At 45.7% G+C, this 25,196-nt stretch overlaps 3 protein-coding genes across 4 annotated transcripts; 2 read left to right on the top strand and 1 right to left on the bottom strand.

Moving 5' to 3' along the window:
* Window positions 1–248: 248 nt before the first annotated feature.
* Window positions 249–4,061, top strand: LOC133403881 (lamina-associated polypeptide 2, isoforms beta/gamma-like). Its single transcript, XM_061679255.1, has 12 exons — window positions 249–401; window positions 1,274–1,384; window positions 1,622–1,733; window positions 1,802–1,894; window positions 1,997–2,043; window positions 2,246–2,290; window positions 2,361–2,519; window positions 2,649–2,774; window positions 2,871–2,951; window positions 3,042–3,122; window positions 3,285–3,340; window positions 3,609–4,061. The coding sequence occupies exons 1-12, from the start codon at window positions 249–251 to the stop codon at window positions 3,892–3,894; spliced, it is 1,350 nt and encodes a 449-aa protein (XP_061535239.1). The 3' UTR covers window positions 3,895–4,061.
* A 5,259-nt stretch (window positions 4,062–9,320) lies between these two features.
* Window positions 9,321–11,961, top strand: selenok (selenoprotein K). The gene is made up of 4 exons (XM_061670963.1): window positions 9,321–9,578; window positions 10,163–10,253; window positions 10,420–10,494; window positions 11,862–11,961. Exons 1-4 carry the CDS (start codon window positions 9,560–9,562, stop codon window positions 11,959–11,961), a joined length of 285 nt encoding a protein of 94 aa, XP_061526947.1. The 5' UTR covers window positions 9,321–9,559.
* A 551-nt stretch (window positions 11,962–12,512) lies between these two features.
* actr8 (actin related protein 8) lies at window positions 12,513–22,014 on the bottom strand. Of its 2 annotated transcripts, none has more exons than XM_061670953.1 (13): window positions 21,731–22,014; window positions 17,801–17,971; window positions 17,606–17,716; window positions 17,050–17,154; window positions 16,793–16,966; window positions 16,487–16,580; window positions 16,261–16,393; window positions 15,400–15,553; window positions 14,898–14,924; window positions 14,662–14,802; window positions 13,928–14,216; window positions 13,680–13,843; window positions 12,513–13,062 (listed from the first exon to the last, which is right to left on the bottom strand). In XM_061670953.1, the coding sequence occupies exons 1-13, from the start codon at window positions 21,860–21,862 to the stop codon at window positions 12,919–12,921; spliced, it is 1,839 nt and encodes a 612-aa protein (XP_061526937.1). In that variant the 5' UTR covers window positions 21,863–22,014; the 3' UTR covers window positions 12,513–12,918. The 2 variants fall into 2 exon arrangements, with proteins under 2 accessions (XP_061526937.1, XP_061526928.1); XM_061670944.1 differs by having other exon boundaries at window positions 14,898–14,993.
* Window positions 22,015–25,196: the final 3,182 nt, after the last annotated feature.

The following is a 25,196-nucleotide window of genomic DNA, read 5'->3' on the forward strand; positions in this document are numbered from 1 at the left end:
TCAAACTTCACGTCGTCGTTCCATTTTGGATATTCCGGCCGCGTTTCCCCAGGATGGTGCTCATTTCCGAACGTTGTCCCTCTACCGCTCGTCGGCTCGTTAACGATGGCCTGCATTTTAATGGAGGCGGCTGTCAATCAAGTCATCAGTCCCAGCTGTGGTCAGATGAGCGCGCGCTCAGGCAGGCAGGGCGGCTGCTGAAGGCTTCTTTTTTAATGATTATTATTATTCACATGGATCCATTTGACATGCCGATGTTGAAGGAGGGACCTCTCGCCATCAAGAAGGTGGCTGAAGCGGAATACTTATCCAAGAAACATTTCTACCAGTGGAGCATAACTGCTTTCTCGAGTGAGGACGAGGACGAGGAGGAGGAGGAGGAGGAGGAAGAGCACGTGACAGTGAGTGTTCCTTTTGCGTGTTCAATGCGCAGTCAGTGACAATGTATTTGTTCGTTAGGAGGGCTGAGGGAAAGTTGGAAAGTTCGAAAGTTCGCATTTGCATCAAATCGGTTCATTTTGCAGAGCTTCGCGTGCACACAAACGCCCCCTGCTGGCCAAAACCTTGATTGGCATCGCAACTTCTCGCGGTGGCCTTTTTGCTCGTCTTGCATTCTTGTATTGAAATCAACAAACGCAGTAGGACAAGTGACGTTTGTCGTTCCCCACTAGCGAATCGCGCCTCGGTCGACGCGCGCTTGATTCAAAAAACAAAAAAAAACTCCCGGATTACTCGAGACTGTGCAAAATCCGTCCCATCACGAGTGCAAACGAGAACGCTGGACTCAAGGCTCAAGGCTCTGTGTCTTCTTCCCGGAGATCCCGTTTTTGAAGAGCGGACTGATCAACATCGATACAATTAGCGCATAGATAAAAGCAAATAACATTTCCCTTCTTGGTTTGCCGTGGAGCAACTTTTGAGATTCGGGACTCTTTGGGTTACAATTTTTCGGCTTCGTGTTCTGAAGCGCCCCTTTCCGAAGTCTCGTGGAGAAGAACTAACTTCTCCCCGAGACCTCTGGAGCCCAATTCTTCACGACATTGCCTTCGGCGAGATTTGCCGAAGAACCTTTGCGATTACCCAAACAAATGAGACGAAACAACAATCATAGTTTCCAAAAATGTTGAGCCCAATGAAGTTGCCGGTTTTAACCTTGAATGAAAAAGCTGCACGTGCGGCGGGATGAGGGTCAGGCAGGGTCAGGCAAGGGTTTGGGGTTGAGTGACGTGGTCATCATCGCGTGTCACAAAGCTTTCAGTGGGCTTCTTTCAAGGCGATGTCATCGAATGGCTGTCATCCAGGCGTTCCGAGTCCCCGGCCGCCGCCGCTCGGTTTACCGCGTGCCGGATTAAGTCCCGTCCGTCTCGGTGGTCCGCCCGCCATGGTGAGCGTCGGTCATCCGTTTCAGAAAATCGCAGTTGAAAGAAATAAAGACGAGGCTCGCAAACGGTCGGCCGATCGGCTGACATCGCGGTTGCCGTTTTGATTGTGGTCGTGAGCGACTTTGGAGAAACAGCTGTTGCTCTATTTTTATTTTGTCAGATATGCTTATCATTCACAGATTGTTTCTGTACCTATTGTAGCGGTCATAAACGCTTCCACCGTGCTACTGTTTTCGCAGGAGGAAAAGCCCGAAGACGGAGAAAAACCAGACTATGACCAGAATGTGCTGACCGATGACGACCTTAGGGCTGCCTTACTTGCGTACGGCGTCAAAGCGGGGCCAATAGTGGGTAAGTTATTGCAATGTTTGAGTTTTGCTGCCGACATAAATTGCAGTAAGAATGTCGGCGTCCGCGAGGCTCCACCAGGGCCGTGTACGAGAGGAAGCTGATGCGGCTCCGGGCCGAACGCGGAGCCGAGAGTCAAGTCGTCGACGAAGACGCCGAATCGGGTAGCGGATGTGCCCGCTTCGCCGTTCCTGTTGCACGGGTGTCGCCGCGCTCGATAACCCTCCTTTATGCTTTGTTGGTTTTCCCGTCCGTGTGTTCTGAAGGACCACAACAGGAAGACGAAGAGTCGGATGAGCACGAAAGCGGCCGGGTGAGTCGGCTTGACGTGGAATGCGGAGACAAAACTATCGGGACGCGTGGCCATCGCACAGAGTGGGATTTTTCGTAGGATACCGAAATGTCGTTTCCAAATCGAGACCGTTTCAAACGTTTCCACGCGTGGAAGTAACGAGACTGAATCCAAATAGTTTGATGATCGACGGCTAACGACTACTTTGGATGTGCTCTCTCAGAACGGACACGTTTACCAGCGGTGCTTTTTACCTTCATCCAGATTGGTAAAAACATGCAGTTAATCGTCTTATGTTTTCAAGCATTTCGGAGCCATTTTGAATCCGCTTTTTGTAGCGCTTCGGAACTCGTGCCTCAAGACGGGCCGAACTTTGCCGCGCGCCGGCTATGGAGAAAGTTTCCAAATCGTCAACGCGGAGCGGCGGCGCCGTTCAGATTCTCGATGAGACGAGCGGAGCGTCGATTGGAGATCAACGCTCGGAATTCCGCTCGAAGGTGGCCACTCTTCTAAATGACGGGAGTTTTTGTTAGTTTCTTTCAAACCAGCAGCCGTTTGCCTGAGGGGGTCTGGAAATCCTTGAAGCTTCAGCCTTAAGCCATTTGCCTGGAATTGTGTGTTTTTAGCGCCTCGGGGGCAAGTTTCGTCGATCAAATCTTGTGATACCGTTAATCTGGCAGGTCTCCCGTCGCTCGATCCGAGATTCACGATGTTCCTCCGAGAAATTCAGCATCGCTGAAATGGTTGAAGAGGTACGTTTTCGCCTTTTGAGGGAGGTTGTTCGGCGGCGTCTCCTCCGGGATGATTGACACGCGCTGATTTTTCACTCTTCTCAAACGAAACAACAGATGGAGAAACGGATGTCTCCCGTTGCCGACAGCCAGCGGAAAGAGAGCGACGAACGCGAGCCTTGGACTCACTCCGACAGGGTCAGTAGTGATCGGCCAACTTGAAGTGGGACGTGCAGTTGTGTATCTATTTTTATACAAAAAAAAAAAAAAAATGTTGGCTTCTTTTAGTCGGACACGACGAGTGCAGCGGATGAGCGGCAGTCGCCATACTCGACTCCCGAAGAGTCCCTGTCCAACTTGGAAACAAAGGTGCACCCTTCTATAGCGTGTTGTTGTTGTCTTTAACGACAACAACGTGCTAATATTAGCCGCCTTGTTTGTGTTATTAGATGAATAATGTCGCATTGATTTTTTTTTTTTGTCCGTTTCGGGCCTTGATTTTGTTGGTAACTAGATCTTCTGCTTCCACAGGCCCCCACGAAAGATGACTTGCCTTCTACCATTCAACCTTCACGCGTTGTCTTCAAGTAAGTAAATCATTGCACAATTGGACACGGCGGGCTTCAAAGACTTTAAAAGTAAATAAGAGTCATTTTAATACAAATTGGTGGTGTTGTTTTTTGCCAACAATGAATATAAAATATTTTATTTCCCATTTCCAATAAACGGACATTTCTTCCTGGCTTTTGGGTGAACCTAAAATGCACAATAACCTTTCGAGGTGAACTTAAGTTGACATTTTCTTGACTGAGCTACTATGCAAACTTTTGGGTTTTTTCCCGTTTTGTGTTCTAGCGCCACCTGTCGGAGGCCCATCAAGGGTGCAGCGGGGAGGCCCGTTGTGTCGAAGTACCCGAAACCGCCGGTCAGCCCCGCCAGCCTGGAGAGAAGAGAAATGGAGCGCCAAATGGTGCCCGTCCAGCTCCAGGTCGCGGTGTTTGTCATCATCGCCCTCTTGCTCTTTGCCATTGTTGAAAGCGAGCCGCTGAGTCCACTTTTGGCCCTGATGAATAATTTCGTGCGAGGTTTCATCGATGATGCGGGCGGGGGACACCGACGTTCTCGGGACATGAATGAGTAAAGGATTCGTCATTTATTTTACTTTTTGCTTTGTATGTTCAACATAATCAGTCTGTCAAAGTCTTTTGAAAGTCTCCAGTTTCATTTCAATGTTTTGCACATATTTGCTTTTGTAGTATTTTTGTAACTAGTGTTTCAATAAAGGGATATTTTTCGACGAAGTGATTCTGCATTGCACATCTACGGAAGCGTATTGCATTCACTTGGATTTTAAAAAAATCCTGTTTTTCTCAATTCTTTTTCTCGGTGTTTCTGTCCAATTTTTTTCCTGTTTTTCTGAGTATTTTTTTTTTTTTTTTTTTTTTGAAGGCCTTGTTTTTTTTAAAATATATATATATATATATTTTTTTTTTTGGTTTGTTTTTTTCTTGACACATTTTTTCCGAGTTAACGTGACACATCGAGCTTACGTGAGAACCTGCGAACTGCAAGTGACTCTTTGCGGACTCCGGAGTAAGCGACATGACCGGCTTATTTAGTTTGATCAAGTTTTATTTTCACATAGGTTTAAGACACTGGGAGATATTCCTGTATTTGAGTCACATAGATCGTATTGTTATTAGTCATTCGGGAAAAAATAGTCCGAAAAAAAGATTCCAAAAAAACAAAGCCCTCAAAAAAATGACTCCGAAAGTCAGGAGTTGGTTTTTTTCTGCAATAAGCTTCCATACATATCAGCAAGAATGTAGGTTGCAAAAGTTGAATGCATGAAGTATGTTCCAATTGAAATGTACTGCACGTCATAAAGAAGGGCTTGAAAATATTCAAGGACCAGTCACACGGTCGTCATCTGGGTGCGAGGCGCCGACGTGTAAGGGAGAACCCGGGAAGTTGCCGATGGAGAAATGAGACGAGCCCCCCCCCGTGAACCGGATTTCCATTACGGGACCGGCGCCGTCCACGCGAGACTGTCCGGCGCTTGGGGTGCCGACCCATCCCGCCTGGTTCTACTGGGAATCTCCTCAGCTTTCCGGCCGCAGCGCCTTTTCCCGTCTCTGTGGCTGTTATAATATTTTGCTACAGTGACAACTTTCTCTGTCCTGTTATCTGTGGATTAAAATGACAAAGTGCAAGTTTCCACGTCCCGCTTCGTGCGTCTTACGGAGCATTACGTGCACGACGAGGCCTCAAAACCCCTTTCCCACTCAACGGCTCAGTATTTGGACTTTGAAGCTACTTTTTATGCTCGGCTACGAAAATATTCACAGCGAGCTGTAACATTGTTCCTCACTTAGTGGTCTGGATTTTGGGTAACCACAAGAAGCAGATGCGCGCGCACAAAAAAAGCTTCAAATGCATGACTAAAGTGATGGACAATTTTTGAAGGCACACTGAAACTAAGCAAATCTCCATGTGTTTTAACTAATTTGTCAAAGTGGAAATGCCATTTTTAGTCCTTATTTGTGGTGTCCTGAATGGAAACTGGTTTGGTTGGAATATTACAGAATTATTACGTGGCCTGACCGACCTCAATAAGTGGACCTTTGACATCTTGAGAGGGGCGGGGTTCAGTAAAACAGTACCAGGTGCTGACCAGCAGGTGGCTCCAGAGGACGGTTTACAGCCGGAAGTTTAGCTTTCGAAGTAAAAAGCAACCGGTGTAATTTTGACAACTTGAAATGCTCAGCGATTTGCAAGAATTTGATACGTTTACGATCACAGTCGGAGATTTTAGCTACCACAGTTTGACCGCAAATAACTGTCGACACTCACGTTAAATCACACCACTTTTAGACGTGAGCGTAAAGTCGTCATTTATGTTTGCTGAGTAGCTTGTTGGGGCAACTAATAAAACGGTTCCTGGGAGCAAAAATGACATACGACACACGCATCTGATTTGAAAACGGAAAAGACTTACCTTGTAAATAGAAATGATGACCTTGCGTGCCTTCTTGAATCCCGAATACAGAAAAACAACTCCAGTCTAACGTGTGCGCTCGCTCGCTACCTTTACATTGAAAAGCCTTCACCGGAAAATGCCGTGCGACGAAAGGCGATTTATGTACGCGCTTCCTTCCTGTTGTCGCTGCAACGCTGGGAATTGGCAAGGTTTTACTCACCAAGTTCTCCGGTAAGCGCGACACTTTGAAGCTTTTGCACCGTTTATTTACGTTTTGATGTCTTCTTACATGCGTATTTTGTTGTCGTTATAATGTCTTTTGGTTGAAGTTGTTCTTGTTATGATCTCCTCGGCTAGCCCGAATGAGTGCTTGCAAATCGCTGCAATACTTCATTTGGCCATGACGACGCATCAAAACCTTTACGTTATAAGAATGTTCTTGCGCAACTGGTGTGAATTTTGTTCAACTCGGGGTTCACACTCGAGTTTATTTGTAGCGGCCTTAATGACAAAAGAGTCTTAAAAAAGCAAAACTAACAATGATTGACGACATCCCAGTGGCGTGCAAAAAAAAAAAAAAAAAGGAGTTCGGGGGGGGGGGGGCAGAAAGCAGCACGTTACAATAGCCGGGGCCAGATTTACAGGCATCCTTCCTCATTGCCACTAAGAGTGAAATACAGGAGAAGCAAATTAATATTCACCTGATTACATCCATAAATACTTATGGTACAGTAAATGTAGAAAGTGAGAATTGTTATTTTTAACACGCGTTCCCATTTGAAATGAACTACTGTTACATTTATTGCATCCAGTATTTGAACCAGGACTGGGGTGTGTTCACATTCTGCTTTCTTTTCCACGCTATATCCCAATATGTGATTGGTGTATGTTTTGTAATCGATCTATCGGCCTTCTTTTTCCATATTGACACTCAATTTTGAAAGTATAGGTGCAACTCAATAAATATGAATATCGTGGAAAACGTCATTTATTTAGGCGTTCAATTGAAAAGGTGAAACTCCTGTTATATAGATTAACTACACAGAATAATGTTTTTTTTTTTTTCCTACGATATTTTAACTGACTGCAATGTAGCGAGCTGCATGCATTGCAAATGTAAAACTTTACCAGGTGTACTTTTTTTTTTTTTTTTTGTCATCCTCTAGACACCAACAATCACTCCTGACCTCACATTCTGCACGTCTGAAGAACATTCGACCACAGTGGACGTTACTCGACAGGGGGGGGGGGGGACACTCGATTTACCGCTAGATCCAGACATGAGTGACTTGTCAGACTTCAAACGAGGCCAAATAGTCGGCACTCAACTGGGAGGCATGTCGGTGCGCGACTCGGCTAAGCTGTGCGACGTGTCCAGTCGGACGGTCATCAAAGTGATGAGTGTGTACAACAATTACGGACACATCCCACCTGCCAGAAGGAAGCAGAAGCTGAAAGGCCAGACCAAAAAGAGCACAGACCAAAAGAAAGCTTCTGGCGAGGGAGAAGGCGCTGCTGGGAATTCGCTCTTGGACACCGAGGTCAGCAAACAGGATGAAAACAAGAAAGTAACTGAACAGTCTCACACAGAACAAAATGACTAAACGTTTTTCCTTCTTTGTTTTAAATGGTGAAACTTGAAAGCATGTTGACATTTTGGATGCCAATCGTTAAATCGGTCAGTTTTTTTTTTTTTTTTAATTATTATTTGGATATCTCCACTTAGAAAATACAAAATGTGATTTGTACTGATTGTTTTTTGTAGAATTTGTTATGTGGAAATAGATTGTCATTGGCGAGCAGTACTTTAAAATGCTCCCTGCATAAGATAATTCCTTTGACATTGTAACTTCTTTTTCTATACATTTAAGTGGTGATTCCAACTAATAGTATTTTTTTTTCTGAAGTTATATACATTATATAAAACAATTAAATTGGATCCATGTTTCTGTACCGGTGTGCTGATATAGAAAACTTAAGTACACGGTCCAGGATCAATGAAAAGCGTATCCATATTTCATGCTTAAAATCCTTGTTCCCAATGCAATAAGGCAGTCTTTAAAAAAAAAAAGTAAGGTAATTTATGTAACTGAAAGTGAAATGAGTACATCAAGAATATATCACCATATTGTTAGTCTATGATCAGCAAATGCATCCCGCTCCTTATGTACTTATTACTTTCGATTACATTGTAATGTATTATGTTTTTTATTATCATGACATTTCTCCACTTGATTGGCTGGGAGAAATAATAATCTTCCTTATTTGCCCTGCGATTGGCCGGTGAGCAGTCCACCTCTCACCCAATGTCAGAAGATGGGAAATGGTTGTCCACAGATGGCAAAATTGCTTGGTGGTGGAGACAGAGCGGGCACCAAATCTCCATCATCGGATTTGTGTAAAATGTTTGGTTGGCTTGTCTTTTGCGTAATTTAGCAAAACGCTACAGCTAGCCGGTTAATAGACCACAGCACGCTATCCATTTCACTGTCAAAAGAGGACTGTGCCATTAATTGTTAATTGCCTTCATTTCAATAAAAGGACAATGAACCATGAACAGTGATTCCCATCCAGTGCCACAGCACATTACTGAGTGCTGTGGGTTTCCTCATCAGAAAAGTATTGACTAATAATGTAGCTCTGTTCCACTATCTGGCCGACTGGTTAGAGCGTCTGCCTCCCAGTTCTGAGGACCGGGGTTCAGTCCTTCCGGTCCCGCCTGTGTGGAGTTTGCATGTTCTCCTCGTGCCTGCGTGTCTTTTCTCCGGGCACTCCGGTTTCGTCCCACATCCCCAAAAACACGCGCGCTAGGTTAATTGAAGACTCTAAATTGCCCGTAGGTGTGAATGTGAGTGCGAACGGTTGTTTGTTTGTGTGTGCCCCGCGATTGACTGGCAACCAGTTGAGGGTGTACCCCACCTCCTGCCCGAAGAAAGCTGGGATAGGCTCCAGCACGCCCGTGACCCGAGTGACCCTAGCGGCTCAGAAAATGGATGGATGTTCCACTATCTGTGCTAGTGACGTATAGTGACAGGCAGAACAATGAAATGCTCTTGAAGTAGATGGCAAAAGTACATGATTGACATGTATCCACTTGTGACTTTTTTGTTAGGTGGTGTGCAGTGAGATTTTTCTCATGCAAAACATGTGCCTTGCCTCAGTAAAGGTTGACTCCATAGTAAATCAAATGGCATCAATCGGCAAATCCCAAATCAAAGATGGCTGTGGTAGGCGTGGCTCATTTACAAATGATGCTAGCCTTTTAGGCTTCACCAACAATGACCAAGATTAAGGCACTGCATTTATTTTCCCTTATTTTGTGTCATCGCTTGAATTAATCAGCCGTTTCCTTAATGCTTTATAAGATCTAAATGTTTTCGAATTTACCTGTTGAAATGTGAATTACGGCTGGCTTTTTCTTTTCGTCTGATTCCAATTAAAGTGGCAAAGAAGGCTAACATCGTCATTCAAGCCATTTCGGCAATGGCTTCGCCTTCGTCCAATGACAATTCAGTTTGTTTGCTAGTGGTGCCAGTAGCGTTAGCTTGCCACACGGAAGAAGGACGTGTGACGTCACAGTGCAAAGGGCAAGCTCAACCTTTTTACGCAAGAGTCAACTAACGTCATGAGAGCGGAATCATCTGATTTTCTGTTATTCCAATTAAACAAATTCACCCCGACTTTAATCCGAACAGTCTCTTTAACAGTTCGATATTTACGAACGAATATGAGTGTCTAGTGGGCTCGGTATTTCGCCAACTGTGAACCCGGAAGCGAGCGTCATACGTAAACGTAAGTGCGTATGACTGTTGTTATTTCGTAGAAGATGGTGTACGTGTCGAATGGTGAGTGTTTTCCGGTACTTTCTGCCTATTTCATACCACACACAAAGTCTCGATCGCCTCATAGGCCTTGAGAATTTATCGGAAAGTGTTTCTCCGTAAGATCACAACACATCTCACATGTATGATGCAAGTAGGAAGTTTGTGAGTTGGTGTTTACAGCCGCTAGCTAAAGCTTGTTAGCTAACTCGTCTGTGCTCGTCAACAGGAAGGAGAGAAATAAGAATTTCGTCTCAAAACGTGCTAAAGTACTTTCCCGGTCACGTACTATATATTGCATTAATGCACGTTTGCTGTGTTATGTCGGTGGTTGGGCCATGTTTTAATTGTCTTCATGGTAACTTTGATTTTAGGATTAGGTTTATACAAGAAACCAATAACGTCTCCATCCTTCAATGTTTTTTGTTTTTTGTTTTGTTTTTTTCTCCCCCAAAGGTTTTTGCGAGATTCACGAGAACTCGATGCAATAACTCCACATTGCGGTCAATGTGGAGTTATTGTGTGCGCAGACTTTGGGTGGGGATGGGGACACCCTGTAGTATGTACGTCCATTCTTAACGTCGCCTTCTGGAACTTGTCATTCCCAGGTCAAGTTCTGAACAGCAGGAGCCAGTCACCATGGCGACTGTCTTTACTGGTCGACCTGTTATGGGGAGCTGTGGAGTTTTTTGGCCTGTTGTAAGTCAACCAATGTTGAGTCCTACAGCTAACCATTATCTATGGTGATTTAAGCCATTTGTAAATAGAAATCCATTTTTTTAGTGACAATGTTACATTTCCAAACCGTATACACTGTTACATTACACTATAAAACTGTTTGTCCATTCTTTCTCCATCCCACCAGTTTTAAAACAATAATTCACCCTGACCTGACAAAAGATGGAATTAGTGGGTCGTCACGTTTTTCTGATGGCAGAGGGTACGTAAGCTCCATGAATACTATTATTATTATTACAGTGAACCACTCCATATTTGCAGTTCAACGTTTGCCTATTTACTGATTTTATTTTTCTGACAGTTGAAAACCAATTTGCTGTCATTTTGTGGTATTTCTAGGCAATTACAGGAAGTCCTCGATTTACGAACGAGTTCCGTTCCTACGCTGGCAACGTAACCCGAATTTCCGCATAAGTCGGATTTCACCGTTAAAGTCTAGATTTACGTCGAAATACTTCTGTTACGGGTATTTTCCCACGTGATTGTGACAGCAAGCTCAGTGTGTGTGGGCGTGTGCATCGATGTGCGGGTGAGACGGGACTGCGGAGGAGGAAGGAGTGCGGGTAGGTGCGAGTGTGTACAGGGGCAAGCGGAGTGACGGCGACCGGGGAAGAGTAGCGATTAGCGGAGGACCCGTTGACGTCGAATGTGCAGAGGAGCTAATAAAGCCATTCAAGCAGCAAATCGGCGAATCGTGCCTTTATGGTTGCCGCCACCCGGCTCGGCTGTGCAACGAGAGAAGGGAGTTAACCCCTGCGTCTCCCGACCACGGTCAGGTGACTGTAGCGGGAAAGGTTAACGCTTCGTATAAAGAAACTAAAATACATTCAAATAAAAAAATAAGATGCTGTACTTACCATAACTGCTGAGAGTGTGAAAAAAGGAGGGCGAAAAAGGCAAAGGTACTCCTGGCGCACAAACACAGACAAGCACGATGCACTAGTTAAGCAGAAACACGATGGTGCTGGGACATAATGGCGGACGAGGCACGGGCGTCGTAAAGTCGAAACGTCGTAGGTCGAGTATGTCGTAACTCGAGGACTTCCTGTACATTACTGGATGTGTAGGGTCCACATCCTCTCCAAATAGCGGTGGTTCACTGTATTGTTATTGTTTGACGTCTTCTTGGGATCACTTAATCAGATCAGCGGAACCTCCAATTTCCAGGAAGGCGATAGGCCTGATTTGTTGATAACATGAGGTCCTCGGTTAGCCAGTGGGTACAAACAAAAGGTGCTCTGTCCTGAGTTGCTTAACATATCTAGATGTAAATACCATGAAATAAAAGCTGGAATTCTGAAATGTTGTCTTGTATTCATCTTTTAATCTGAAACTCAAATGTCTTCAGCAAAGGAATTGATCTTGCCGTTCCAATACTTTTGGAGGGAACTGTGAGTTACCAATTTTAGGACTTGCTTGGCTAAAACCTATGTAAGGCTCTTTCATACTTTATTATGTTGTTATTTCAGCTTGTTCCTTTAGCCAAAGTGTACTGAGCAGCCAGGACAGAGATGCATGTTGAAAAGAAGAGTTTTTAAGCCTCACTCGGCATTGTTCTCTCTTACACAGTCCTCCGGGTCCCCCTGGCAGTCGAAGGCGGATTGGAAGAATAAACTTTGGTGGGGGGCCCAGTCCTCCTCCAATGGGAGGGGGAGGATGAGGAAGGTGAGGTTACACACAGCTCTATTTATAGACACACAAAAAAACAGCCTTTACATAGCCGATAATGTTGGGTTCTGCTTGACATTATCCAAGAGGTATTCATATGACATTCTTATTGTAATTTGCTTTGTTGTGCTGTTATATATTTATATTTTTTGTAAATAATATGAATATATAATGTTGCATTCGTGTTTCACTGACCCGGTTTTCTTTTCTGCAGGTAAACGCCTACACTAGATGTGTAGGCGTGGGCCCAGCTACTGTGTAGAAGGCGGTCACAGTGGCAAAGCCCCGCTTCTCGAGTCGCCACTGCCTCGGCAGTTTTTGACGCCTCTTTGGGAATTCCTACGAGGAACCAGATTGGCCGATCTGGCAGCTCTTGCAACGCCATCGCCCTTTCCCCCCCCCCCCCCACCGCTGCTTTTTCTTCTCTTTTTTTTGATTATTAAACTGTATTTTCATTACATAGATTTACAATATCCACCCCCAATTGGAGTTAAAGTTGGAGATATGTGATGTTAAGATATTCCGTAATCCTTAAAAACAAGTCCAATAAGTGATGTATTCAAGTGACAGGTTATTTTAATGTCATATTTTATTTCTAATTTGTGAAAGAAATAACAAAGCAGTTGAGTAAATGAACTTTGCAGCCACTATAGGACGAAATCGGGTTATAAATAAATTTAACTTAAGAATTTAGTTACAATTATGTCCATATTTCTACAATTACAAAATGTTTTTGGGTAGTGTGAAGTGAGATTTAGAATTGAAAATATATAATGGACTCAAGGAAACTTGAAATTGAAATTATGCCATAAGTAACCAAGCTTTAATGGCATCACTCTTTCCATTTACAATGATACAAATATAGTAGATGTGTAAAAATGCTCTACACTGAAACTTGCAGGTGGGGTTGTTCTTCCGATTTTTACTAAAAGTCTTGTTTTTGTCGACCTGTGTGGTTTCACCAAACAAACGCAGCTCGCTCACGTAACATTCGAACGCCAAAGCGCTGCCACTCTCTCTGGTGGATCCACATTTCTTGTGTTGTGTCCAGACAGGCCAGCACAGCTCCCCCCTTCCACGATATTAGTCGGGGGTCCATGTCCTAGAACGTGTCAACAAATAGTGTATTTAGGAGAGCTGTGAATATGATGAACGGTATACAACTACTTTATGGATCTGTGTAAAAAAAAAAAAGTCAAACAATTAAGGAACTGTAATGAGGACCACCAGAGGATGACACTTCTGTCTTGTGTGAATGCTGAAGAATTTATTTTACACCCCAAAACCTTATTTTTGTTAGTAATATCATGTGCACTTTATGACAAACTTAAAAAGCTCTACAGGGGGGCTTTTTCACCCCCCAAAAAAACACTCAAGGAAAGATGAGCTTTTCAAAAAAGTTGGAAATCTTTCCCCTTTCTAAATTCAACCTTCATCTGATGAAGAACATCTTGGGAACTATTTTCCACCGCCCCAAAAAAATTCTCCAAATTCCAAAATGTTCACATTCAAATTCCCCAAATTGAGCGCTATTTGACGCGTTTCTTGACCGATACAAACCATTTCAGATCTCACATTTTACATTGAAACAGTTGAATTAATTCCATAGCATTTCCGGTGACCTTTTCTCACCCAATTCCTAGAGCATTGCATTATTTTAGTGAAACTAATGGACTTCTATTTACGTATCACTCCTTATTACCGATGGGCCACTTTTACCTTGGGCCTTGTGATAACTTCCACGTTGTCCACAAGCCTTCTGAAGGAGGGCGGCATCTTGTTGATGATGCGATGAAGCAGGAACTCCTGAGCACCATGAAACATGAGGCCCCCTCCTACCACCAGGATGGAGCTGTACATCTTTCGCTTGGTCTCATCCGAGGCTTTCAAAAGACAACGGAGAACACTTTACTTCTACTAACCTTTTGCAGCAATACTTGGTCACATTTTGTGTTTTTCTTTTTTACCACAGCAGTCAATGCTATGCAGGATGGCCTTATCCAAGCCCAGCGCTTTGCCCTCAAACTGGTTTATGATTGCAGTCTTCCTGGAGAGGGGCTCCTCCGCCTCCCCCACTCCCATCAGGCACTCCCCTTGGGCAGGCCCAATATCCGTCTCCCCCTGCATTGCTCCGCTACCGCCACTCCCCCTGGGTAGCTCTGAGAGTTCCGCAATACCCCCTTGACCACTCATGTCGCCGTCCAAAGCTCCGCCGGGTCTTGAGACCGCCTTGCGTTCTGAGGCGGACTTTGAGGACTGTTGTAAAATATAAGAAAAAAGGAACCGTAGAAATGCCATTTAACGAGCAACTAATCGATGATAGCAGTAAGTACATTATTAAAATAAAGTAGGAAGCAAATTCTGAACTAAAACTTTGAAATCAAATCTTTTACTAAAACGACAGAGCCCAACCAAAATGATCCCGATTTTCAAAGTCCTAACAAGGAGCAGCATACCATGCATCTTCACCATTCCAGCAAAAAGCTTCAAACAGCCTGCTATATTCCTTTTCCGCTTTCGTTCTTTGTTGTAGTTCAAGCCAAAGGTTTTTCAAAAGCAAACCGATCCCAGTTGGAAGCATACAGTTATCCAACATGTCTTGGTGAGATGAGGAATTGACTGATTCATTGATTGATGGAGTAACAAGTGTGTCCATTTAGAGTAGAATGTTAACTACGGCTATTTTTATTTTATTTTTTACCTGGTCTTGTTTGCTGTGTGTGGCCAGTAAATAGAGTTCATCGTGAGGGTCCTCGGCGTCACCTTGGGAACGGTACTGCAGCGATGTCATCTTCTGACCGACGATACCAAACGTGCTGGGGTAGAACAGTCCCATGGGTGCCTATTTCGGGCAAGGGAACGAGTGAAACATGAAGCAAGGGGCATCCAGACACGTGGGAACCAAGACAAAGTGGAGTTGTAATGACTTGAACGTACCTGTAGCTTCTCATCCCCTAAGCGAACCTGGAAGAGAAAAGCCGGGGAATCTGGGAAACGTGTTTGGAATTCATGATCTTGGAGTCCAGATATGTCCTTATGGGAACCAGGCACAAATATTTTGGATTGATTTTCAGACAGGGAGAGAAACAAACATTGGCATTTGGCATTTATAAAATGAAGGGCACCCGGACCGTTTAACTTGGGATGTGTACCCTCACTAATACGGGCAGACTGTTGCGGCGAGCTATTTGTTTTCCCACTTTTCTCATCACATGGAAAGATGGAAACATTTGGCATGACAGAGATGCTCCACAACAACGAAGCGCAACCAACTTTTACGCCCATCCCCGGAGCACAGCGACGTAAAGACCAATGGCAACCCATGTTGACCTAGTACTGTATTTCTTTAGGGATTCAGAAACGAAGGCATCAAATGTGATTTTGTATTACATTTATCATAAAGCCGAGAACATCAATATACTCATTTAAAAACACACACCTGGTCCAGATGACATAGTGTCTCCTTTATATGTTGTAGTAGCTGACAGTCCAATCTGTTGGACAACTGGCAGTCTCTGTAGGGAAATCCTGCCCTCTGCAGGAGCCAGAATAAAATGCGGGTCACGTCTGCACCCCCGTATGCCAAAGACAACCTGTCGAGGTTAAATAAGAGCAAATATGAAGGATCTGGAAATAAAACAATGGCAATACAAGAGAAGACATTTTTCCCATGATTAAATATTTATTCAGTGAAACATGAGAGCTTAAACGTCAAATTAGAATGCACATCCAACAAAATGAAGTCACATGGGTCGTCAGATTCTTGCAGGGAAAATAAGCGCGTCAATTTGTTGTAAAAGCAGGTGCACGGCAGTCAGTACAGCAGATAAAAAGTACCAAAGCGGATGCGCTACCTATGCCAGCCTGAGGGACCTCGCTCCATTCCTTCATGGTTTTCTAGGTAGAATAGCACTACATCATTTGTATAAAAAAAAAAAATATATATATATATATATATATATTTAGGTTTTTTTTTTTTTTTTTTTTAAAACGTGTTTTTCATTTGAACTGATCCTCTCCTCTTTATCTCCTGCAGTCGCGTTTCCACACCTTTACTGAGTCAAAGCACTTATTTTGTAAAATCTCACAGCACACCATTGGACAAAAAGTATATCCTGTAATGTATACGGAAATAATAATAGCACGGTGGTTGGGAATCATTGGACAATGGCGGTTTTCACTGGTCACAAGTTAACAGTGAAATCCATTAGTGCTTCTATGACTTCAAGATGTCGTCAGGACACATCGTAACCTTGTCAACACAAACATTGGTGAAAGTTTTCTCATCAAATATCCTGACCTGGAGTTCCGATGAGAAACTCCGTCCTCTACGCAGCACAGACTGGTCTTCTGGTCTCCGACGTCTACAACGCAAGCGCTGCTCAACCCACTGCCAAATGTGGCACACACAGACTCCTGGTGCACTATAATTGCTGTACACACAAATGGCAGAAAACGGTTTTGTTTTGTTTCTTTTTGGGCTTTGTAAAGCAGAGCCTGAGCTGAAAGCGTCACAAGTGGAATACCTGAAAAGCCCATATTAAGCAGCAGCATGGAGACCAGTTCCTTGGCATGCTGCCTGTTGTAAATGTCAGGCACCAAGAGGATGCATCTGTAATACTGTCGACAGTCACAAAACATGATTATGTGAAGTCGTGACATAACGCAGCACGTTTCTTCATAACGTGTGAAAAATGTAGCTCTCTCTGTGCTTTTAAGAACCATTGGGGGGGAAAAGATGTTTCATCATCCATTCAAGACGTGTCCCAAGACTTCTGTCTCCATATTGCATCACTATATAAAACAATTATATAGATATATATGTCCCCCACCTTTAGGTCTTTGAGGGGAATCTCCAAGTTCTTTTGAATAACGTGACTCCAGATGGTCTCGAGGTCGGCCAGGACAGCAGTCAGCGAGCCTCCGGGACCGGCGTGCACGTTGAGTTGACCTCGAACTATGGGCCAGTGGATGTTGTAACAGTCTGTTGGTTTCACATACAGCGCCTGCAGTGGGATGGCGGGACGAAGCAGAGACACTTAGCTCATGCCAAAGCTCTTTTTAGGTTCATGCTCATGCAACACTTAACCTCATCTCCGATCAAATGAGGGGGATGGTGAGCCGTGTTGGTCCACTTCACCCTGGAGCTGCCGTCGAGCACGGCTGGGCGGATCTGACAGTTGTATGCTCTTGCCTAAACACAGACAGGAGACCAGCGTCAAGAGAACACATACTGTGTCGGTAAACATCGATTCACACTTACACCTATGAACAATTTAGAGTCTTCAATGAACTTAACATGCATTTTTTTGGAATGTGGGAGGAAGTCGGAGTATCCGGTGAAAAGAAAACGCACGCTGATTGATCATCAAGGAAGGAAAATGTCTTTGCATTTTCACCCCAACCGAGAATATCCAATTAACTCCAGTAATGCGAACGCAGGAGTAAAATCATAATTGCAGTCAATACGTGGCTGAAAAACACTTTTCGGCCAGAAATATGAATCTAATGAAAAAGAGTGAGTGTGGTAAGTGAGTGCGGACAAGAGTTCACAAGGTATCAAACTGCTTAGTCAATAGTTTTCGTTGGTGGTCTTAAAGTCGTGTTTGGCGTCCGGATATATTTCTTGACACGGACGCGCACACCTGCTCAGCAGACACCGGCGTCCTCCTCACTCCATTGGACATCTTCTTGGACCAAATGGCCTGATCCACCATTTTAAGCCCGTTCTGCCGCTGTTCGTTACTCTCAGGTTTCTGGCACGGAGCGTGAGGAAGGATGCAGTGAGGTCGATGAGAACAACAAATCAGATCTTTACAGGCTACGTGCACCCGTCGTACATTTAGGCCGTCCCTGAGCAGCCGGGCGTCTTCGTATCTGGGCTGGCCGCTTTGCTTGTGTCGGCGGGCTATCACGTGTGGGACCGTGAGCGGAAGGTTGTCTGTCGCTCGGCCAACGCGGAGGGTCCTTGAGCCGGGATGGATGACGATTACAAAGTTGCTCTGTATTTGCTGTAAAAGAGGCGACGAACATGATAACATTTACACATACTTGTTTTTTCTATTTTAACATGAGGGTGACCGTGTCGCAACCCTAAGAAGTAACAAAGTAAATGTGCTTTGTAACTGTACTTACAGTAAATAGATTTTCAGGTATCTGTAGTTTACTTGCGTATTTATGAGCTCGACCACTTTTTATTTTTACTCACTACATTTGAAAACAGATGACTGTATTTTCCACTTCCTTACGTTTACAAAATACCCGTTACCTGCTCCAACTTACACAGATGACGCCACATCAGAAAAAAAGATGTAAATAGACTGAAAGTCAACCATGAGCAATTGAATAGTTTGAGATTTATAAGCCGGCGCAAGGCGCATTAATGAGAAGATATTCCTTATTTAAAATCATTGTTCGGTACTGTCTGCTCCAATTGGCTAATGTGTATTGTGCCAACCAAAAAACCACAAGCTTCTTGCGTTCAATAATTCTCCATCCAGTCTGGGGGAAAAAAAAAAAAAAGAAAAGTAAGTTGTTTTTTTTTCTTCTTCATTAGCTAATTTAGCTTTTTTCATCACTCAGATCACAACATCAGCAAAGCTACGGGATCACATTGTTTTGATAACATCAAAGTCAAGCCGAAGCGAGTTAGCTTTTTTTTTAGTTTGTTTCATATCAGAACGAGCACTATACAAGTTAAAAGAGGGAAAGTATTTTGTGTGCAGAATTTTTTTTTTTCATTGTGCCAGTCGGCAAAACGGATATTGTATACAAATGACTGTAAACATTCATTTTTAGTTCTTGACTGAATTACATTCCAGTGTGTACTTAAAGGAGTTGAATCAGTACTTCTACTTTTACCACTCTTTTTTTTAAACACAAGCATCTCTCCGTACAGCTTCGAACACTTCAAATCTTTTCTACCACTTAAAGACACGACATGACGAACTGTTGACTAAAACCACAGTGATTTAAAACAAAAACAACAACAAAAACATTCCATCCATTTTCTACCACTTATCCAAGGTCGGGTCGAGGGGGCAATAGCTTTAGCAGGGACGCCCAGACTTCCCTCTCCCCAGCCACTTCATCCAGCTCTTCCGCGGGGATCCCGAGGCGTTCCCAGGCCAGCCGAAAGACTTAAGTCTCTCCAGCGTGTCCCGGGTCGTCCCAGGGTCTCCGGTGGGACGTGCCCGGAACACCTCACCGGGGAGGCGTCCGGGAGGCGTCCGAATCAGATGCCCCGGCCACCTCATCTGGCTCCCCTCGATGTGGAGGAGCAGCGGCTCGACTCTGACATCCTCCCGGATGACCGAGCTTCTCGCCCTCTCTCCCGGAGAGCCCGGACACCCTGCGGAGGAAACTCATTTCGGCCGCTCGTATCCGGGATTTTGTTCTTTGGGTCAGGACCCACAGCTCTTGACCATTGGTGAGGGGAGGAACGTAGCTCGACCGGTAAATCGAGAGCTTCGCCTTTCGGCTTAGCTCCTTCTCTACCACAACGGCCCGATACAAAGTCAGCATCACTGCAGACGCCGCACCGATCCGCCTGTCGATCTCCCGTTCCGTTCTTCCCTCACTCGTGAACAAGACCCTGAGATACTTGAACTCCTCCACTTGGGGCGGGATCTCATCCACGACCCGGAGAGGGAACGCCACCCTTTTCCGACCGAGGACCACGGTCTCAGATTCGGAGGTGCCGATTCTCATCCTGGCCGCTTCGCACTCGGCTGCGAACCGCTCCAGTGAGAGTTGGAGATCACGGCTTGATGAAGCCAACAGAACCACATCGTCTGCAAAAAGCAGAGATGCAATACTGAGGCCACCAAACCGGACCCCCTCGACGCCTCGGCTGCGCTTAGAAATTCTGTCCATAAAAGTTATGAACAGAATTGGTGACAAAGGGCAGCCTTGGCGGAGTCCAACCCTCACCGGAAACGAGCCCGACTTCCTGCCGGATATGCGGACCAAACTCTGACTCCGGTCGTACCGAGTTTGGTCCGCATATCTGGCAGGAAGTCGGGCTCGTTTCAGCCCATATCAGGGGGTTCGGTACCCCATACTCCCGAAGCACCATCCACAGGACTCCCCGAGGGACACGGTCGAACGCCTTCTCCAAGTCCACAAAACACATGTAGACTGGTTGGGCGAACTCCCACGCACCCTCGAGAACCCTGCCAAGGATGTAGAGCTGGTCCACTGTTCCACGGCCAGGACGAAAACCACACTGCTCCTCCTGAATCTGAGTTTCGACTTCCCGACGGACCCTCCTCTCCATCACCCCTGAATAGACCTTACGAGAGAGGCTGAGGAGTGTGATCCCCCTGTCGTTGGAACACACCCTCCGGTCCCCCTTCTTAAAAAGGGGGACCACCACCCCAGTGGCACTGTCCCTGATGTCCACGCGATGTTGCAGAGGCGTGTCAACCAGGACAGCCCCTACAACTCGAGAGCCTTTAGGAACTCCGGGCGAATCTCATCCACCCCCGGGGCCCTGCCACCGAGGAGCTTTTTAACTACCTCGGTGACCTCAAACCCAGAGATAGGAGAGCCCGCCTCAGAGAACCCAGACTCTGCTTCCTCATGGGAAGGCGTGTCGGTGGAATCGAGGAGGTCTTCGAAGTATTCTCCCCACCGGCTCACGACGTCGCGAGTCGAGGTCAGCGGCGCCCTCTCCCCACGATACACAGTGTTGATGGTGCACTGCTTCCCCCTCGTGAGACACCGGAGGGTGGACCGGAATTTCCTCGAAGCCGCACGGAATTCTTTCTCCATGGCCTCACCGAACTCCTGCCATACCCGAGTTTTTGCTTCAGCGACCACCGGAGCTGCATTCCGCTTGGCCAGCCGGTACGCATCGGCTGCCTCAGGAGTAAAAAAAAATAAAAAAAAAAAAAAAAAAAAAAAAAACACCCAACAAATCCTAAAAGAATTGTTGACCAAAGGGATATTTATAAAAACATCAGATGCTTTACTTTATTTTTATGTATCGTTTATTATATTGTTTTTTCTATTTAGAAAAATGTGTTTTATATAATACATGCAAAAAAAGAGAGAAAACTGTCCTTCATATGATGTAATATTATAGAAGATACTAAATTGTCATATTACCATTATCAGGATATTTAAATATATACATATATACATATATATGTATATACATATATACATATATATATATATATATATATATATATATATATATATATATATACATATACATATATATATGTATATATATGTATGTATGTATATATATATATATATATATATATATATATATATATATATATATATATATATGTATATATATGTATATATATATATATATATATATATATATATATATATATGTGTGTGTATAGCTGGGATAGGCTCCAGCACGCCCGCGACCCTCGTGAGGAGAAGCGGCTCAGAAAATGGATATATATCTTTGTGTGTTGTATATCTTTACTGCTTCTCCTCACGAGGGTCGCGGGCGTGCTGGAGCCCATCCCAGCTGTCATCGGGCAGGAGGCGGGGTACACCCTGAACTGGTTGCCAGCCAATCGCAGGGCACATAGAAACAAACAAACAAACAAACAACAATTCGCACACACATTCACACTTGCGGGCAATTTAGAGTCGTCAATCAACCTAGCATGCATGTTTTTGGGATGTGGGAGGAAACCGGAGCGCCCGGAGAAAAGCCACCCAGGCACGGGGAGAACAAATATATATTGAGATATCCAATTTTGTCCACATGGCAGAGCACTAAAGGGTAAACTCGCCTCCTGCAGGGGCTCCGGGATGGTCGGTGGAGCAATGGGTCTTTTCACTCCTCGCTGCTCCCTCTCCTTCTCTTTGTCGCGTTCTTTTTCTTTTTCCTTTCCGTTTTCTTGCTCTTTCTCTGCTTGCGTCATTGTCACAGTCCAACTCGATCGCTTAACTTGCCCAAAAACAGTGAAAATGGCAACCCGAAGCTCTTTACATTCAAAACAAATCAACAAAACTCACTGGAAGTAGAAACATCTGTGGTGCAAATGTACAGCGCGAGGCATTACTTCCGTGTTGGGTCACGTGGTACAAACGAGTCCCTCCCCCGAAAAAAAAAACGCTGACGGATTCAACAAACTTTATTTAAAAATATTTATCAACCTCCTAAAATATTAAACATTTGAAAAATAAAAGGCTGTGTTATCCAATTGATGGAACGATGCAACATTTACTTTTCGCTTGGTTCCTACTGTACAGTACTTTAAAATTCCATCTTGGTACAAATAGTATATTTAATTGCTATTTAATTGCATGTAATATCCATCCATCCATCTTCCACCGCATATTCGAGGTCGGGTCGCGGGGGCAGTAGCTTTAGCAGGGACTCCCAGACTTCCCTCTCCCCAGCCACTTCATCCAGCTCTTCCACGGGGATCCCGAGGCGTTCCCGGGCCAGCCGAAGGACGTAGTCTCTCCGGCGTGTCCCGGGTCGTCCCCGGGGTCTCCTCCCGGTGGAACGTGCCCGGAACACCTCACCGGGAGCCGTCCGGGAGGCATCCGAATCAGATGCCCCGGCCACCTCATCTGGCTCCTCTTAATGCGGAGGAGCAACGTCTCTACTCTGACATCCTCCCGGATGACCGAGCTTCTCGCCCTATCTCTAAGGGAGAGCCCGGACACCCTGCGGAGGAAACTCATTTTGGCCGCTCGTATCCGGGATCTTGTTCTTTCGGTCACGACCCGCAGCTCTTGACCATAGGTGAGGGTAGGAATGTAGATCGACCGGTAAATCGAGAGCTTCGCCTTTCACCTTAGCTCCTTCTTTACCACAACGGACCAAGACAAAGTCCGCATCACTGCAGACGCTGCACCAATCCACCTGTCGATCTCCCGTTCCATTCTTCCCTCACTTGTGAACAAGACCCCAGGATACTTGAACTCCTCGACTTGGGGCGGGATCTCATCCCCGACCTAGAGAGGGCACGCCACCCTTTTCCGACTGAGGACCATGGTCTCAAATTTGGAGGTGCTGATTCTCATCCCAGCCGCTGCACACTGCTCCAGTGAGAGTTGGAGGTCACGGCTTGATGAAGCCATCAGAACCACATCGTCTGCAAAAAGCAGAGATGCAATACTGAGGACACCAACCCGGACCCCCTCTACGCCTCGGCTGCGCTTAGAAATTCTGTCCATAAAAGTTATGAACAGAATCGGCGACAAAGGGCAACCTTGGCGGAGTCCAACCCTCACCGGAAACGAGTCCGACTTACTGCCGGATATCCGGACCAAACTCTGACTCCGGTCGTACAGGGACCGAACAGACCGTATCAGATGGCTGCCGGGGTGCAGCCACACAGTTTGGCAGGTCCTGTGTGTTTCCTTAAAAAGTCATCCAAAGATCAAACAGGACCATGGATTATGCTATCATCGTATTCCTTTGCTGTTTGGATAACCCTCTATCTTCTGCTAAGTTCAACATGTCCAAGAAAAAGGGGCATTCTAACCTTGTATTCAGCCAGATGGAGTCAGCACATGCTATTCACAAGGGTACTGGACTATGGCCATGCTAGGCCACCCCCAGGTGAGCAGGAACAGGCTGTCACAGGCAAACCACTCCTGGGTGTTTTTAATCTCTTGCTGATACTTCTTTTGGCTGGTGATGTTGAACTAAACCCTGGGCCACTGCTAGCTGGGCCTCCACCTCTGCTACCTGGGCCAACATCACTGCCAACTGGGCCTTTACCTCGAGCAGCCGGGCTAACACCAATGCTAGATCAGCTAACATCTTTGCTAGCTAGGCCTCCACCTCTACCGGCTGGGCCTCCACCTCTGCTTGCTGGGCCTCTACCACTGCCACCTGGGCCAACACCACTGCTAGTTGGGCCAACACCACTGCTAGTTGGGCCTCCACCACTGCGAGCTGGGCCTCCACCATTGCCGGCTGGGCCTCCACCACGGCTAGGTGGGCCTCCACCACTGCTAGCTGGGCCTCTACCACTGCCACCTGGGCCAACACCACTGCTAGTTGGGCCTCCATCACTGCTAGCTGGGCCTCCACCACTGCTGGCCGGGCCTCCACCACTGCTAGCTTGGCCTCCACCACTGCGAGCTGGGCCTCCACCATTGCCGGCTGGGCCTCCACCACTGCTAGGTGGGCCTCCACCACTGCTAGCTGGGCCTCTACCACTGCCACCTGGGCCAACACCACTGCTAGTTGGGCCTCCATCACTGCTAGCTGGGCCTCCACCACTGCTGGCCGGGCCTCCACCACTGCTAGCTTGGCCTCCACCACTGCTAGCTGGGGCTCCACCACTGATAGCTGGGCCTCCACCTCTGCTAGCTGGGCCTCCACCACTGCTAGCTGGGCTTCCGCCTCTGCTGGTTGGGCCTCTACCACTGCCACCTGGGCCAACACCACTGCTAGTTGGGCCTCCATCACTTCTAGCTGGGCCTCCACCACTGCTGGCCGGGCCTCCACCACTGCTGGCCGGGCCTCCACCACTGCTAGCTGGGCCTCCACCTCTGCTGACTGTACCTCCACCACTGCCGCCTGGGCCCCCACCACTGCCGGCTGATGCGGAAGCTGGCAGCCTAAAGCTATATGCAAACATTGCCAATAAAAGAAACAGGGGGCTTCCAAACCCCGCAATACTAAAGCACCGGAAATGCAGGGTGTTCTAAACCGTTAATAACTCTAAATTAATATGGGACTCAACACGTAAACCAAAAGCCGTTATTTGTGCACACTTAAATATACGAAGCATTTTAACGAAAAGTGATCAGGTCAATCACCTTCTCACTGACTCTAATATTGACTTCCTCTGCCTATCTGAGACATGGCTCCATGAATCTTCGCCCTCAGCAATACTATCTGTACCTGGTTATAAAATGTTTAGAAACGACAGACAGGGTTCTAAGGGAGGAGGTGTTATGATTTATGCCAAGGACACTTTTAATTGTAATGAAATACATGTTACATATGAGAATGGATTAGAATTTCTTGGACTAACTGTTTCTTTGTCACAGCAAATGTCTTTTATTCTTATAGTTATTTATAGGCCTCCCTCATCAAATGCCGCTTTTTATGAAAAGCTGGAAATGTTACTGAAACAACTCAATCTTGCAAAAGAGGTGATAATAATGGGTGACCTAAATGTTAATTGGGAAGTTAACAAAGTTAGGAAACAATTGAAAAGGGTCATGGATGATATGGATATGACTCAGGTAATTAATGGCCCTACGAGAATTACAAACTCCACC

Source organism: Phycodurus eques, chromosome 1 (genome assembly GCF_024500275.1).
Source record: "Phycodurus eques isolate BA_2022a chromosome 1, UOR_Pequ_1.1, whole genome shotgun sequence".
Lineage (NCBI taxonomy): Eukaryota > Metazoa > Chordata > Actinopteri > Syngnathiformes > Syngnathidae > Phycodurus > Phycodurus eques.

Excerpts from the sequence above, each read along its gene's own strand:
- LOC133403881 (XM_061679255.1), top strand. The coding sequence starts at position 249 with ATGCCGATGTTGAAGGAGGGACCTCTCGCCATCAAGAAGGTGGCTGAA. Across the intron at positions 2,044-2,245 it reads ATGAGCACGAAAGCGGCCGG|AACGGACACGTTTACCAGCG; the intron begins GTGAGTCGGCTT and ends GTGCTCTCTCAG. Across the intron at positions 2,775-2,870 it reads TCGCTGAAATGGTTGAAGAG|ATGGAGAAACGGATGTCTCC; the intron begins GTACGTTTTCGC and ends ACGAAACAACAG.
- actr8 (XM_061670944.1), bottom strand. The coding sequence starts at position 21,862 with ATGACGCAAGCAGAGAAAGAGCAAGAAAACGGAAAGGAAAAAGAAAAA. Across the intron at positions 17,717-17,800 it reads TGCTCAGGGACGGCCTAAAT|AAACCTGAGAGTAACGAACA; the intron begins GTACGACGGGTG and ends GCTCCGTGCCAG. Across the intron at positions 13,844-13,927 it reads GCATAGCATTGACTGCTGTG|CCTCGGATGAGACCAAGCGA; the intron begins GTAAAAAAGAAA and ends GTCTTTTGAAAG.